A 15,151-nucleotide genomic window follows, 5' to 3' on the forward strand; every position below is an offset into this window, starting at 1 on the left:
AGGAAAGATCAAGACAGGACAATGGCAGCTGCCATTCCAGCTCTCGCCCTGAAGCCACAGAACTCGGTTTCTCCTTGGATGTCTCTGGCACCTTCCGAACCCTGTCTCTTCACCACCGCACAAGGTGAGTGTGTGAGTGAGTCAGTGAGGCTGTGTCCTGCCCTTTAAGAGAACACAGGGTTTCTAGCAGCCTTTCCTTTCTCCTAGATGGTTGAAATCCCTGTTGATTTTCATAACCAGATGTTGTGGGGGATCCTCTTCCTGGCACTGGTGCTCTTGACCAGGGAGCCAATTTGGGTCTGGGGCCCCTCACTCCTTAAGAAGGACATCAGCCTCTGAGGTGAACCTCCAGATTACAACCCCCTCACATGGGTATGGGGCGGTCCTGTTTTGTGATTCCGCCCTTTATGCCCATCTCCACATGCCTCCTTATTTATATCCTTAGTTACAGGACATCTGTTCAGCTAGTCTTCACATGGTTCTCCTGATTAATTGTTGTATAATTTAGTAGTAATTTGGATGTAGTCATGGAAGGAGATGAGCACAGTGTTTACCTACTCTGCCATCTTGACCAGAACTCCAATCCTAACAATTCTAACACATCAACTTTAGCGATTCAGTGACTCATACAGTAGCAGTCTATTTCTTGCTCACGCAGAGTCCAAAAAGAGTTTTCATGGCAACTAAGTACCTGCATTTACTCTCAAGTGTCCAGTTTGGGCAATAAATTACATGGTCAGCCCATATTAAGAAACCAAGACTCAGTTCTCTAAACTGGCTTCCAAATTCTCCAGGTTCACTTGGATCAAACCCTGAAAGGCGAAGAACCCAGATGGTCAGGCACAAGAGTGTTACGGGCCAGGTCTAGAAGACACCCAGGTCATCTCCACTTACATTCCATTCATTACGACAGTCAAATAGCCATACCTGACCTTAAGTGATGCGGGATAACGTAGTTCATCTATGTCTCCTGGAAGAAAAGGAAATTGTTTTGCCAAACTGCTACCTCTGCTCGACCACGACACTTAATACTGTTTGCTGTTTGTAAGGATCGCGAGACATAAATATTTTTTTGCGCATTAAACTCATACATTTCCATTATTTAAAAATTTGGATAATATAAAGGTGAAAATGAGAGTCACATAAAATAGTTGTTCTGGTCGTTGCCCTTTTTTAACAGGATTAGTATCAACGTGTATACACCATTTTACATTCTACTTTTTCCACTTAATATTAGATGGTACAAACTGCTCCGGGCCACTCCGAGCAGTCCTCTAAACATGAGGCTTTTTCGTAGCTGGAAGCATCGCATCCCATGAATATATCATGATTTATATTACCTCTCCTATGGTTGACTATTTAGATTTTGTCAAAGTATTTTTGGGAAGAGGCTCCCGGGAATACGTCCACCTCTACCTCTTTCTCACGTTGACCCAGGGCCTGAGACTCAGTCTCAGAAGCAAACTCCTCGACCCGGAACACTGAGGGCCTTGAACATTTTGTCAAATCTTTCTCTGCCACATCCAGGGGGTCCGGGTCCTTCTTTCCCCATAACAACTCTGATGGGGAGATTTTATGCAAATCCCATTGAATTTCCTTTAATAACCATGCTTCCTCACCAGGAGGACAGCACAGGCCAGTTCTTGGCCAGAAAGCATGTCCACGGGGCTGGCACAGCCTTCTCCCAGCACCGACACGCCATGCGACAATCACAAGCTCAGCAGTGGAGACTTCCCAAGAAGCCACCAAAATGTCCCTCTGAGAGTCCTATGAAGGCAGCCCTGAGAATGTCCGGGATGCCTAAGCAGTACACAATCTCCAACACAGCCATCGGCACCTGGAGTGCTGACTGACACAAAGGGAGGGAGGGGAAGTGAGCGGCAGCAGCAGCTGGCAACTGTCTGCCCAGAAGAAGTGCATTGCTGGCGGCATGTGGGGCCCAGGCAGGAGCTGGGAAACGCACTACTTTAATGTCCCAACATCCCAGAGGAGAAAAACACTGTAACTGACGGAAATGTAATCAAACAGTCCAAGTAGATGTAACCAGTGCAGAGATTGTGAAACATCTCACGGTCTGATTAGTAAATATCTCAATTTTTATTAAAACAAAGACATTAAAAACATACATGCTTGTATCTACTCTCACATATTCCCCTCTCCAGCCAAATATTCTCTCTAACCCACACCACCTGACAGACTTTTTTTAAATTACAATACCAAATATACAGACACGAAACATGCACAGAACATAAATGTACGGTTAAAGAATTAGAATTTGTGCACTACAATCTATGTCAAGAAATAGAGCATGCGCCACATTCCAGAAATCTCCCTTATGTCACTACCTGGTCAAAGTACCCTCTCTGCTCTCCAACCCCAGAATTCATTTCCGTTGTGACTTTTGTGGTAACCAGTTCCTTGCCTTTCATCACATTTTTACCAACTATGGATGCATTTCTAACCAATATAGTTTCATTTTTCCTAGTTTCCAACTTGATGTAAACAGAATCATACTACATGTATTCTTTTGGAGTTCTTTTGTTGGCATCATGTTTGTGAGACTCATCTGTGTAGCTGTATGTGGCAATAGTCATTCATTTTTACTGAATGACTATTGTGCAATAGTCTATTATACAAATATGCCACAATTCGAGTGTCCGTGCTGCTGCTCATTGACCTTCCAAGTGTTTCCATTTGCGGGTTATCACCAATAATGCCACTGTGACCTTCATTGACATGTCTCTGGTTGCAATGTTTCTCTAGCATATCTACCTAGGAGAGGGGAAATGACCCACCCGGTGACTGTAGCTGGCATCTCACTGTGATTTAAATGGGTGGTTCTAGCAACTGATAAGAACACCTTTGCATATGTCCGTTGGCCACTTGGAGTTCCTCTTTCGAAGTGAGGCCGGTTCCAGTCTTCCGCCCATTGTTCTTTTGAGTTCTCTTTCTCATAGTGATTTATAGACGTCCTTTCTATAATTTGAATCTAAGTCCTTGGTTACTTATGTGTGTTACAAGCATCTCGGCCCCCTCTACAAGTCATCTTTTCTTTCTCTCAGTGTTAATGTATCAAATTCATCATTTTGCTCTTTATGAGTAGTGCTTTTATGTATAGGATTTAACATCTTTACCTCTTACGAAGATATTCTCACATCGTATTTTCAAATCTTTATTAACACTTGGATCCATAATCCACCGAAAAATTGGATTATTGGATACGGTGTGAGATAAAGATCAAGTTTTCTTTTTCCACATAGAATATATACGTCCCCACAGGACATCAAAAGACACCTATTGTCCTAGCACCATTAATTGGGGAGAAAAAAGGAAACTAGTCTTTTCCCATCTCTCTGCCATGAAACCTCCATCATAAATCAAGGGTTTATGTACATGTGTGTCAGTGTTCGAATGGGGGTGGAATCTCTATTTCTGATCCATTAGTCTGTGTCTCCCTGCCCTCATCAACACCACACTGAAGCAAGACGTCTCATATTATTCTCATTCCTCAAGAGAATGGCTATTGCTGGACATTCGTTTTCCACATATATTTAGAATCAATTAAGTTCTGTAAAATACCTCATGGGTGCAATGACTCTATACAGCACTTTGGGGAGATGTGACTTTTTTTTTAAAATTGTCCTTGAATCCGTGGACATGGAATATCTCATATTTATCTTCTGAATTGTCTCCAATACAATTTTATAATTTTCACCGAAGAGGTCTTCCACATCTCCTTAAATTTCTTTTTTGTTATTTGATAATGATCATGGTTACTTTTTAAATTACATAATTAACTCTTTCAAATTTCTGACAATATTCCTCTATATATAAACATGATAATTCTTTATATTGACTTTGTGTCTAGCAAATTTGTTAAACTAGCTTATTAATTGTAATAATTGATCTGTGGATTCCTTAGCATTCTCTATATATATATCATAGCTTCAATTCTTGTCCTTATAATCCTTCACTTCTATTCCCTGCCTAAATGCACTCACGAAAATCTCTGGCATAGTGTTAAGAGAAATGATGATTATACCTATTCAGGTGTCTTTGTATTGTTTTCCTCTCAAATAAAAGGCATTCAGCGTTTCACCAGTAAGTATAACGATTGTCGTGGCGTTTTTGTGGATACCTTTGAACTCATTAAGGACATTCTTTTCTATTCCCAGATTGCTAAGAATTTTGTTCATGAATAAGGATATATTTTAGCAAATGCTTTTCGGTTTGGTTTTGCTTTGCTTCAATCAAATAATCATACAGTATTTCTTCTTTCATCAGTCAATATGATATGTTACAGCAATTGAGTGTCGAATAAAAAGCCACCTCTTTCTGGGATGAACCTAAATTAGTCATGATATGATATCTTCCTGCTTATGGATTGTTTGGTTTGCATCAATATTTAAGTGCTACTGGCCGGTAAACTTCCTTTCCCATATTGTCTTCATTGGGTTTGTCACTGAGGTTTTGCTAGTCTCATAAAAACAGCGGGTAGCATCTACTCTCCAGGAGCAATTGTTCGGCATTCTTTAACTATTTTGTAGAGAGGCGTTAGGAGCCTGTGGCTGTCTCCGATGGATCACTTGATTTAATCTTTAACTTCTTGAGTATGTTTCATAAAGTTAATTTTTCTAAAGATTTGTCAATTTCAGGTAGATTTTCAAAATCATTTTCTTTCCTATAATTTAATCAGATAGCATATATATTGATATCTTGAAATATATATACATGTATCTCCCAGAAACAAACCCTTTCTCGGTTGTTGCAAATACCTTCTCCCACTCTACAGCTTTATTTTTCACTATATTAAGTGTGTTTACTAATTAAAATTGCTAAATTTTTACATAGATTAATTTATCCGTTTTTCCTTGACAATTATTAAAGAGGTAGTGCTTTTCACGCCTGACTTTAAAGATTTTTCCTTCCTTATGTTTACAATAAAATTCTATCTGATGTTCTAAAAAGTTTGTCTTCTCCTTTAAATTAATTAATTGGAGGTATAGTGTTAAACAATCAATTTCATCTTTCCATATATATATATATATGCCCTACAACTTTTGCTATAAATTATATTCACCGTTATTAATCATTTTGAACTTACATTTTATTTCCATTATTGATTTGATTTTGACTCATGATTTTGATTTTGATTTTGACTCATGATTTATTTCATAGTCTATTTCTTTAGTTTTAAAAATATAGAGAATTTCTGCTTGTATTCCTGTTATGATCTCCAGCTTCAATTCACAAAGGCCTGCAACATTTTTTAATCCTTTCAACATTATTTACACCTAATCTGTGGCTTAATCTTTGGTAAATTGTTTGTAAATATGCTATATATGCTTGTTAGTGAGTAATCTACATTCGTTGAGCAAGGTACACTATATGTCATTTTTCATTCCTTATTCGACTTCTATATCACTACTAATAAATTTATATGATGTGTTTTCCTTCTGACATTGACTTTTAGGTATAAATTACATTTTATTGATCTACTTGGATTTTATTTATCTTTTTAACCCTTAATTGGTTTTTTCCCAGCACTTTTGAAAAAAACTCAGCCATTATCTCATCATTTCTTTTCTATTTTCTCTTTCTTCCAGAACTCCAGTTAAACATGTGGTCATCCCTCTAATTCTACTATTTTCTCTGTTTTTATATTTATGCCTCTCTGTGGTTCGTTCCTGAAAGCTTTTTTCTAAGCTACTTCATATTAAAATTTCTCTTTTCTTCTTCCTCTAACCTGTTATTAATTTTATCCACTGTGACTTTAATTTTGGTTATTATTGTTCATTTTTGGAGGTCGTATTTCATTCCTTTTCAAATGGCATGTCACTTTTTCTTGGTTTCATGTTCCCTGCAGCTCCTAGAAAGCTTGTTTTCATGTCAGCACAATTGTTTTATAATCAGTATTAGATTATCCTAATAATATTAACTCAATTATTTAAGTATTCTTTCTCTGTTCTTAGTGTCTATTGTTTCTTAGTGTGAGTCTTATTTCTTTGGTTGCTTGTTGATCTAGTTTATATTTGACTATATGCTGGTCATTCTACTTCTAAAGTAAGTTTCAGGTGTGATTCAGATCTTGAATAAAGTGAATTTCCATTAGATTTGCATTTCATTCTGTCAGCTACTTTGGACACATCCATAACCACATCAGCGCAAATTCAAGGTTGGAGGTTCCTTGAAAAGTCCAAGGAATTCTGACTTTTCATGAATTACGTACAAAGGCTAGCTTCTTGCTGTTCTTTGTTGCATTGAGGGTATAGATTTTTCAAATCCCAGCTTCCCGTGAAAACGAGCTCTGACTGCACCTGCTTGAGTGGGTCTTTGATTTCCACTTCCCTACCTATATCTGGTCATTAAACCAGAGGTTAAAATTTGGTAGGTTCAGACAATTTCCGTAGAAAAATAGTAGCTACCTAACTGGAGTCCTGCTACCCCCTTAGTTTTTGAGTCATAATCACTCCTGCATTGGCCGTTCTCCAAAGCCTTGAAGGTTTTTAGACATTCTAAACAGCTTTGTTTGGGTTACTTGAAGTGAGAAGATTGGCATGAAATTCTAGGTTCCATTGGTGAAATCACCTCCCCTCATTGCCACTCAGCTCTTTAGGTGAGTACGTTATACTTCCCTTTTTTACAGGTGCAAGCTGTTATTTATCTTTCTGTTTTTAAATTAGACTGATGATTTTAAAAACAAAATTAAGTATTGAAAAACTTAAGTAACAATCTGTTAAAAATACCCGAATGTTATGGCACTGATAAATCTATTACACTATTTTCTCTTTTTTTTTTTCCATTTTCTATATATCGCTTTTCAGATGTTGAAAAAAGTTCACAAGGTTGCAATCATAGAGCATGTATTAAAAGGGCACAAACTTTTAATATCTCTGCACGTAAGTGAAAACCTGTGTATATTTCTATATAAGGAGAGATTTTCATGATCTTTAAAAGTTTAAAGGCCTATCGCAGTCCTTAAAAGTTTAGGAATTGTATTACTTCAATTCTGATACAATTCTTACAAAAACTACACTGGGTTATAATGTTTTTCTGAGCATCCACAGAAGCTTCTAAGGAGGATTAAGTTGTCTCACAACCTGCTGTACTAGTCTTCAGTACTCTGCCGGGCCTTACTCTCAACATTAAGTGTGTGGGTCCACTCCTTTGGACTCTGTATTACAGGTAGCACAGCAAGGATGTACCTCCTTTTTAGTAGCTACCACCCCTGGGCAGAGAAAGGGGCTTTGGCTGATTGCTCTCATATCCTGGATGAAATAGGATCTTATGTTTTCCAGCCATGGTCTGACAGCTCTCAACAAAGTCAAGTCACTAGGCCTTTTCTGTGTGCATGGAACCTTCTGGGACACAAAGGCCTTCACCTTGAGTAGGAAGCAAGCAAATAGAAATCTTCGACTGTGTCACAACTTTCACTGACAGTTTCTCCCAGCTCAAGTGACCTAAGAAAATTATCATCAGTGGCAGAGCCTTGTTCCCCCTTTTTCTCTCTCTGGCAGTTCCCACCACCCACTCAGGAGAAAGAGCTACTCGATCTGCCTTGACAATTTCTAGAAGGACTTGGGAGCAGCCAGAGTCTCAGCAGAGGAGCCAGGGGCCGAAATGTGAAGGCAGGTAGGCTTCCATCCCCGAGGGATAAGGAGATGGAGGAAGTAGGCAGTTAGCGGCTTGCTTGCCTTGTTGGAATCTTATTGAACCAGGGGATTTGGGGTTCTGAGACACCATGCCCAAAGCCCCTCTCCTTGTGGCCTGGTTCCCATTTCTGCTGCCAGCACTGACTCAGCGCCTATGGAATTGACCATGTTGGCGTAGATTACGCTCGCTTCCTCCAGGTCACTGGCAGTTGGTGGGCAAACCTCCTGGGCAGCCGAGGGTGATGAAACCCATCAAACCAGCAGGAGAACGGGACTGCGAACCCCCAAGCCCCCACCTCAGCCTTCCTTCCTCTCTTAGGGCTAAAAGTCTGGCACGAGAAATCACCAGCAACAACAGACTGCAGAGCCTTCCCAGGAAGATGCAGCTGCTCCTGCTCCTGGTGGCCTTTCTCCTACCCCACAGGGCTGGGGCAGGTAAGTGACCATCCTCACCCTCAGAGGCTCATCCCCATCCCATATTCTCTGGAGCCACATTGCCTGGGCACTCCCCAACTCTGTGTCATTGGGCACATATTTGAATTCCCAGTTCCAGATTTCTCGGTTATAAAATAGGAATAACAGCAATAGCTACACCACAAAGTTGCTATGAAAGTTTAATTACTTAGTGTACAGGAAACTCTTGGAATTGCTCCTTGTTGTCCATAGGGAGAGCTCTATAACTGTGCTCTCTGAAGTCATTCTGTAGCCCATTTGTCACAGCCTAGGAGATAAGGATCCAGCAATAACAGTCCCATCAGCTCATATCTAGATTTGTAAAATCCAGCCCCATGCTGGTCATGAGCTGGCCATGAGCAGGACTCAGAGAGATCAGGGACACTCCCTGAGGGAACTTCAGGGAGAAGCCACTCCAGAGGGCTCCAGACCAGGAAAGCAGAGATCTCTCCACATTGTGAGAGTCTTGAGCGGGTCTTGCCTGGAGCAAGGGTTGTCCTTTCTCTGAGGAGGTGGGAGGGACCCAAGGTCTGGGGTGGGGAGTCAGAAGTATTTCCTGCAGAACCCTGGAGCCCTCGCTCATAATATGGTATCCTACAGATCGCAAGTGTCACCACCCAATCCTCTTTCCCCTGCATCACCTCTCCAGCCCCCCATCTTCTAGCCTTTCTGCAGACCCCAAGCTGGTGCCCATATTGCTGGTTCAGTCAGCACAGAGATAAGTGCTAAATACTTTCTTCCAGGGGAAATCATCGGAGGTCAAGAGGCAAGGCCCCATTCCCACCCCTACATGGCATATATTCTGACTCAAACTCAAGCTGGTCGGAGCTATTGTGGGGGGTTCCTGGTGCGAGAAGACTTTGTGATGACAGCAGCTCACTGCAAGGGAAGGTGAGCAACTAAAGAGCTTCCAGGTGACCAGTAAGACTGGCCCATAAAATTCATGAGAACAAACACCTGAAAGCAGAGTTCTAGCAATGAAGGTATGAAAATATCGGGTGTGTCCTGGGGGGCAGGGAACAGGCCAGTGTAAATGAGGACAAAAAGAGGAGACGGAAAACATGCATTGGGGTTCAAAATACAAGCTGTTCTCAATTTATCATAGGGGAGGCAAATCTTAAGGTCACTGTGTCCCCCACCATGCATGGTTCAGGGCTTTGGCGAGCAGACAACACAGAGAGCTCAGTCCCAGAGCCCTCCTGTCCCCTCATTTCCCTCAGCTACAGTCTTGATGTCCTGGGCTGTCTACCTGCCCTGCAGAGCTGGTGGACCTTAGCTCCCAAGGATCACAGCTACCACTAGGCCACTATTTTTTTTTTTTTGCAGCCGTATGCGCGTCATTCTGGGGGCCCACAACATCAGGAGGGAGGAAAGGACCCAGCAGCGACTCTTTGTGCTCAGAGCCATTCAGCACCCTGGATTTAATGAGCAGAACAATCTGAATGACATCATGTTACTGCAGGTATCACCTTCCTGACCCTCTAGTTCTCCAACTGAGCTGACTCCCTCCCAGCTTGGGTACTTCCCTTTGTCCCTGGGACCATGGAAGAGGAAGCCAGGGCGGAGTCCCAAGGGGTTGTGGGGGTGTGATTGAGTGCTGCGCAGACAGTCCCTGAGTGCCAGCTCTCTTTATGCCAGCTGGAAAATAATGCCAGACAGAATCAATTCGTGAGGCCAGTGGCCCTGCCTCGGACACAGGCCAGGCTGAATCCTGGGGCCTTGTGCACTGTGGCTGGCTGGGGCCTGGTCGGCCTGCACAGGAGAACACACAGGCTCCAGGATGTGCGACTGAGAGTGGAGAGGGATGAGGAGTGCATCGAGCGCTTTGGTGCCTACAACGGCCAAAGAGAGATTTGTGTGGGGGACCGAAGTGAGAGGAAGATCACCTTCCTGGTAAGGCCACCAGCATCTGCCAACACTGCCCAGAACAGAGAGGCTGGGGCAGAATGGGGCAATGGGGAAAGCCTGCATCCTGTGGCCTCAGTCTGGGGGCCTGACCAGAGTATGGTGGGGGCTTTTTCACATCAATCCAGCCTCTAGTGGAATGAGAGGAGCACCAGACACACAATGCACACATATGCAGTGTTTTCATGGGAAAGGTAAAGGTACCTTTACTTGAGTTGAGCTGGAGACAGTAACTATAGCCAGGGCTGAAGCCCAAGCATTTAAGTTCTAGAAGCTTCCCTCCTGCACCCCACCACTTTCGCATCTCACACGCACCCAGCAATTGAAGGAGCCCACCTACGCTGCCTATCTGGGGGCCGGGCTTTAGGGAAGCAGGAGTGAGGAAGCCTGGCTTAGTGTCCCTTCCTCTGGTTGCCTACAGGGGGACGCTGGAGGCCCCTTGGTGTGTAATGATGTGGCCCAGGGTGTCGTCTCCCATGGAAGAAGTAATGGGACTCCTCCAGCAGTCTTCACCAGAGTCGCGCGCTTCCTGCCTTGGATAAATAATACAATGGCCCAATTTAAACAGCAGGAGGCAAACTGAGACCCCTTAGGACTGACTGTTCTGGGATGGAGGCCAGTCCAGCGGAGTTGCCAGAGCCTTAATAAATGTCCTTGTCTAGAATGGAAATACTAGTTTCTCATTTGTTCGTGAAACATCGTTCTGCACCCAACAAGTGTATCCAGGACTGAGTCTGACCTCCTCCAGGAAAATGAGGTTTTTTCCCCAGGACAACTGAAACCTCCCCACATGCCATCCCGTGGTACAGGATGAGCTATTTCTTTCCTCCAAGACATCCATTCCCCCTCCCCCACACACAACCCCCCACAGCCTCAGGGACTGATGGGAGGACAGATGTCTCCCCAGGGCAAGCTTCTTTACTCCCTGCCCTACCAGAGGCTCCCCTACCAGATACGAAAGTACACTCTGAAACTATGTGCCGCTGGTGTGTATAGAACAGGCAGAGCAAGGGGACAGAATTGAAATGCCATACAAGGTTCAATTTCACATGTGGCAAAGGTCGTGTCTCAAGTCACTGGGAAACAAACGTTTCATGCACGGTGTTAAAACAACTGGATAGTTGGGCAGAGGGGATTAAATGGATCTGCTCTTCACACCATAATCCACAATAACTCTCAAATAGATCAGAGAGCTAAATGTAAATAATTAAACCACACAAGACCTAGAAGAAAGAAAAGATCTGCTAACTAATGAACATCAATGTTCACAGCAGCACTGTTCACAACGGCCAAGACATGGAAGCAACACAAGTGTTCATTTATAACCTGAGTCCTTCTCCCAAACCCTCATACCACCCAAACCCCACTATACTGTAGACCAATGTCCACATTTTCAATGTGACAAGGGTCTGCTTCCTGTTTGCATACTCTAAAGTTATACAAAACTCCACCCGAAATATTGACTAAATTAATAACACTCCTACTCTAAAGATTAGCCCATGACTCTCTATATCAATGTTATATTCAAATAAAAGATTACTGAAGCCACATATTTTAAAATCTTGTTTTAAACAGCTTCTTAATGTGGAGGTTCTTCTATGTCCATCGAATGTTCATTATTCCTTGCAGTGCAACATTTACCATCTGAACTTTTGCAATTTCCATACTCTAAATGGATTAATCACTGAACACATATCAGATCCAACTGGCTATATACAAAAATGCATTGGGAAGTTAGATCTTTATTTTATGGGTATCTCTTTCAGAAAGTCATTTGCCTAACAATCAGTCTAAGCCATTTTCAACAAAATTTTCATCAAAAATGCATCTTTGACAATATTCACTCATTCTCTCTATATTTGCTGCCACTTGCCCACAGGAATTATCTGCTACTTGCATGTCCTGGAAGATAACAGTCTCATTAGTAAACGTTACAGTCTCATTAGTAAACGTTTGCATTCACAAATGGAAAGAATACTTGGTGGTGGGGCGGGGGAGGAGAGAGGGTGCATGAGTCCACAGCCAGCCCTTCCTCCCTGTGACATGTACTTAGAGTCCAAGAGCACCGCCCAGTCTCAGGACTCAGTCCCCAGGAAACATCCAAGGCAGAGCCATCTCATATCCATGTCTTTCCCTGCCAGTCCGCACCACCAAGGCAGCTCTCTGCCTCAGCTGCCCAACTGGAAAGGTTTCTACAGACTCAAGGTGCCTACCACCCAAAGAAAAATCCCATCATGACCAAACCAGAGTCAGCCCCCTACCACCCACAGCTCCGCACTCCTCCCTACTAAGTAAACTTCAGCAGCACAGCTTTGGCACGAAAGTGTTTTAAAGGCACACTGAAACTAGGGCAAAAGGACACAATTCTTCCCACTTTTTTCTCGAGGTGCACACTCTGTGCATTACAGGCCCTACTGACTTGGCTGGAAAGTCATAAAACCATAACAAGCTCATGTGCAGTAACCTCATGGATAACCTGTCTCTCAACCCAGTAGCTAAGGCAAATTCCAGTCTACAGAGGCTGATGTCTCTGCCCCGGCACAAAGCATCAAGGTCAGGAGAAACTAGACACTGGCCATTCATCATAACTATAGAAGAATTGCAGAGGTGATTTATGGTGACCTTGACTTTGTCTGGGAAAAAAAGTGGGTGCCCCAGGAAAAAGCCATCAGAACCTTAGGTAGAACAGCAGGAGGCAGCACCGGCCAGACTCAGTAGCTCACAGAAAACGTCTCTAATATAGAAATGTGGGGGAAAAAATTAGAAATGCATAAAATCTGCTAAATAAATTATAAATGATTTCAAGAATTTACACAGCATGCCCCCCAAAAGAATTAAGAACTTCATTAGCCTAAGACCCTATTACAATTGTTTTTTCAGGAATATAGTTTTCCAGAGCTACATTATGATCCATTGCATTGATGTACAGCAAATTATTTAATCCCTTCCACAATTTAGAAATCTTACAGAGTTTGTTTTGGGAGCTGCTGCTACAACTGCAACAATGAGAATGGGTTTCAGCGGTAACCAGCCTCAGAATGGCCCGAATGACTCCCACCTCCTAGTTTTCATTTACACTGAAAAGGGAAGGCTTTGTTGGCATGATAGTTGTCACTCGGACCCCAAATTTCCAGGCAAGGAGAGACCAGAATAACTGAGGATTGTCAGGATGAGCTGCATCTTCACCTTTTGTACCACAAAGACATTGCCCATAGTGCCCACAACATCACTGAGAGGGAAACCACCCAGCATCAAATCCCTGTGCAAAGAGCCATTCCACATCCTGATGAAGGCAAAAGACAAGGACCAAATACAACTTAAGTGCCTCATGCCTGCCTTTCTAGATCAGCACCTGATCAGGCCCCCGCTCTGCCTTCTCCTCTAACCAAACTCATCTTCTGGGTCCCAGGTCACTCAGAGGCTGATACAGTACAGGTTCTGCCTGGCTCTAGTCCCCAACAGAGAGCAAGAGATCATTTGCCATCTCTTGCCCCTTCCAGACATCTGAACATGAGTCTGAACAACTTCTGCTTTGAGGTTCTTTGTCTTGCACCAGGGTTAGGACTAGGTGGTATAGGGGATGATGTGCGGAGAGCTGGCTGGGTATAGTTGTATGATGGCAACTATCCAAACACACTCCAGGAAGTGGAAATACAGGTACAGCAGGAGGACAGACCATCATGACTACAACAACTCTGACCAGTAGTGTGTGGGAAGTTAGATGTGGGAAATCTAAAAGAAAATGTTTGGTAGCTAGTCAGACATTAGCGACAGGAAGGACAAAGGAATAGGGACCCAGCCCAGAGATCACTAAAAGAACACCTGTTCGGTAGTTAGGGAATTCCTCCTGCATCCCCAGAGACAAAGGACAGGAAGGTCACAGTCTTGGCTGGCCTAATCTGACTACAGACACCTGTGTAGAAGGTACTACCCTAATCTGCCTACAATCTAAGCTTCATTATAATACTATGTTTATGCCTGGAAATTCATGAATCTAATTATAACAGACTGAATTCTGGGTAAGCACATGCATACTAAGTACATGCAGCCAAGTGTCAATCAAAATAACTTCACTTGCCAATCACCTAAGAACGCCTTTGTAACCACCCATCATGGCCCCAAATATAATGCAGACCTCTCCCTCCTCTTCCTCTCTATCCCCAGCCCAGGGTTATAGCTCTACATCTTCCCTGGCTGTAACCCGTACCTCCCCCAGGGGTACATAACCTTGTTTCCATGTGGCTAGCCAGTTTTAGGCTTGACCTGCCTTCTACCTCATAATGTGTTTTTAATAAATGAATATTTCTCATATTCACTGAGTTGAAATTCATTTATTTGGCAGTGAAAAGGACCTAGAGGTAGGTGTGTTACTTGAACTCGGATCACTCCAATGGTAACAAGAAGAAGGCTATTGCAAGGGTACAGTGACAGATGTGACCCAGTGGCAGAAGTCACCTAGGGGCATCTGGGAAGATTATGCCCACAGTCCTGTTTACCAGAGTCCACAGTGTCCCCCATCTAGTCTGTGCAATGTAGGACAGGACAAATTTCCCCGAGTTGGTGGGGGGAGACAAAGCCCTGCACTGAGAAGAAGAGGATCCGTTAGCAGAGAGTGTGGAAAGAACTCAACATACACGCCAAAGTTAGAGTCCAAAGGAAAGTTTATTAGAAAAAGGGTAACACCCTGCAGACAGAGTGTGGTCTCCTCTCAAAGGCAGAGAGTGAGGTAGACAGTGAGAAAGACCCTGAATGTTCAAGGAATCCAGTTTATATATCATTCTATAGTTTCCATGAGTTATAGTTTAAAGAATTTGTTAACCCATTTCCTTTCATATGGTCATACAGTGAGGAAGGGGAAGAGTATGTAGTGTGAAAAGGTAAGAATATGTAGAGTGAAAGGCCTGCTGGCAGCTCCCAGCCTTTAGTCCATAGGTTCTCCATGGTTTTAGCCATAGGGAATGACTCATGGTTCCTGTTTCCCCTTCACAGGTGTGGGGAATGGGTTGTTAGCAATCCCCCAGAAATCTTCCTTTGTTCTACAGGTGTCCTCCTGGCCTGGTTGCAGGGATGATCAGCATAGTGCAGTCTCTGAATGTAGCTTTATTCACATTTTTAATTCTCTTGTCTCCTCCCTATATTAT

General features: G+C 43.1%; 1 protein-coding gene across 1 annotated transcript; it reads left to right on the top strand.

Annotated features, from left to right (window-relative positions):
- On the top strand, positions 1-10,680 carry LOC107513514 (cathepsin G). The gene is made up of 7 exons (XM_016150285.2): positions 1-124; positions 7,518-7,632; positions 7,972-8,087; positions 8,849-8,996; positions 9,432-9,567; positions 9,744-9,998; positions 10,432-10,680. The coding sequence occupies exons 1-7, from the start codon at positions 22-24 to the stop codon at positions 10,591-10,593; spliced, it is 1,035 nt and encodes a 344-aa protein (XP_016005771.2). The 5' UTR covers positions 1-21; the 3' UTR covers positions 10,594-10,680.
- Positions 10,681-15,151: the final 4,471 nt, after the last annotated feature.

The sequence above is a fragment of the Rousettus aegyptiacus genome, unplaced genomic scaffold (genome assembly GCF_014176215.1).
Source record: "Rousettus aegyptiacus isolate mRouAeg1 unplaced genomic scaffold, mRouAeg1.p scaffold_m13_p_3, whole genome shotgun sequence".
Classification (NCBI taxonomy): Eukaryota; Metazoa; Chordata; class Mammalia; order Chiroptera; family Pteropodidae; genus Rousettus; species Rousettus aegyptiacus.

Coding starts and splice junctions, on each gene's coding strand:
- LOC107513514 (XM_016150285.2), top strand. CDS start 22: ATGGCAGCTGCCATTCCAGCTCTCGCCCTGAAGCCACAGAACTCGGTT. Junction 125..7,517: donor TCTCTTCACCACCGCACAAG/GTGAGTGTGTGA, acceptor TCTCTCTGGCAG/TTCCCACCACCCACTCAGGA. Junction 8,997..9,431: donor GCAGCTCACTGCAAGGGAAG/GTGAGCAACTAA, acceptor TTTTTTTTGCAG/CCGTATGCGCGTCATTCTGG.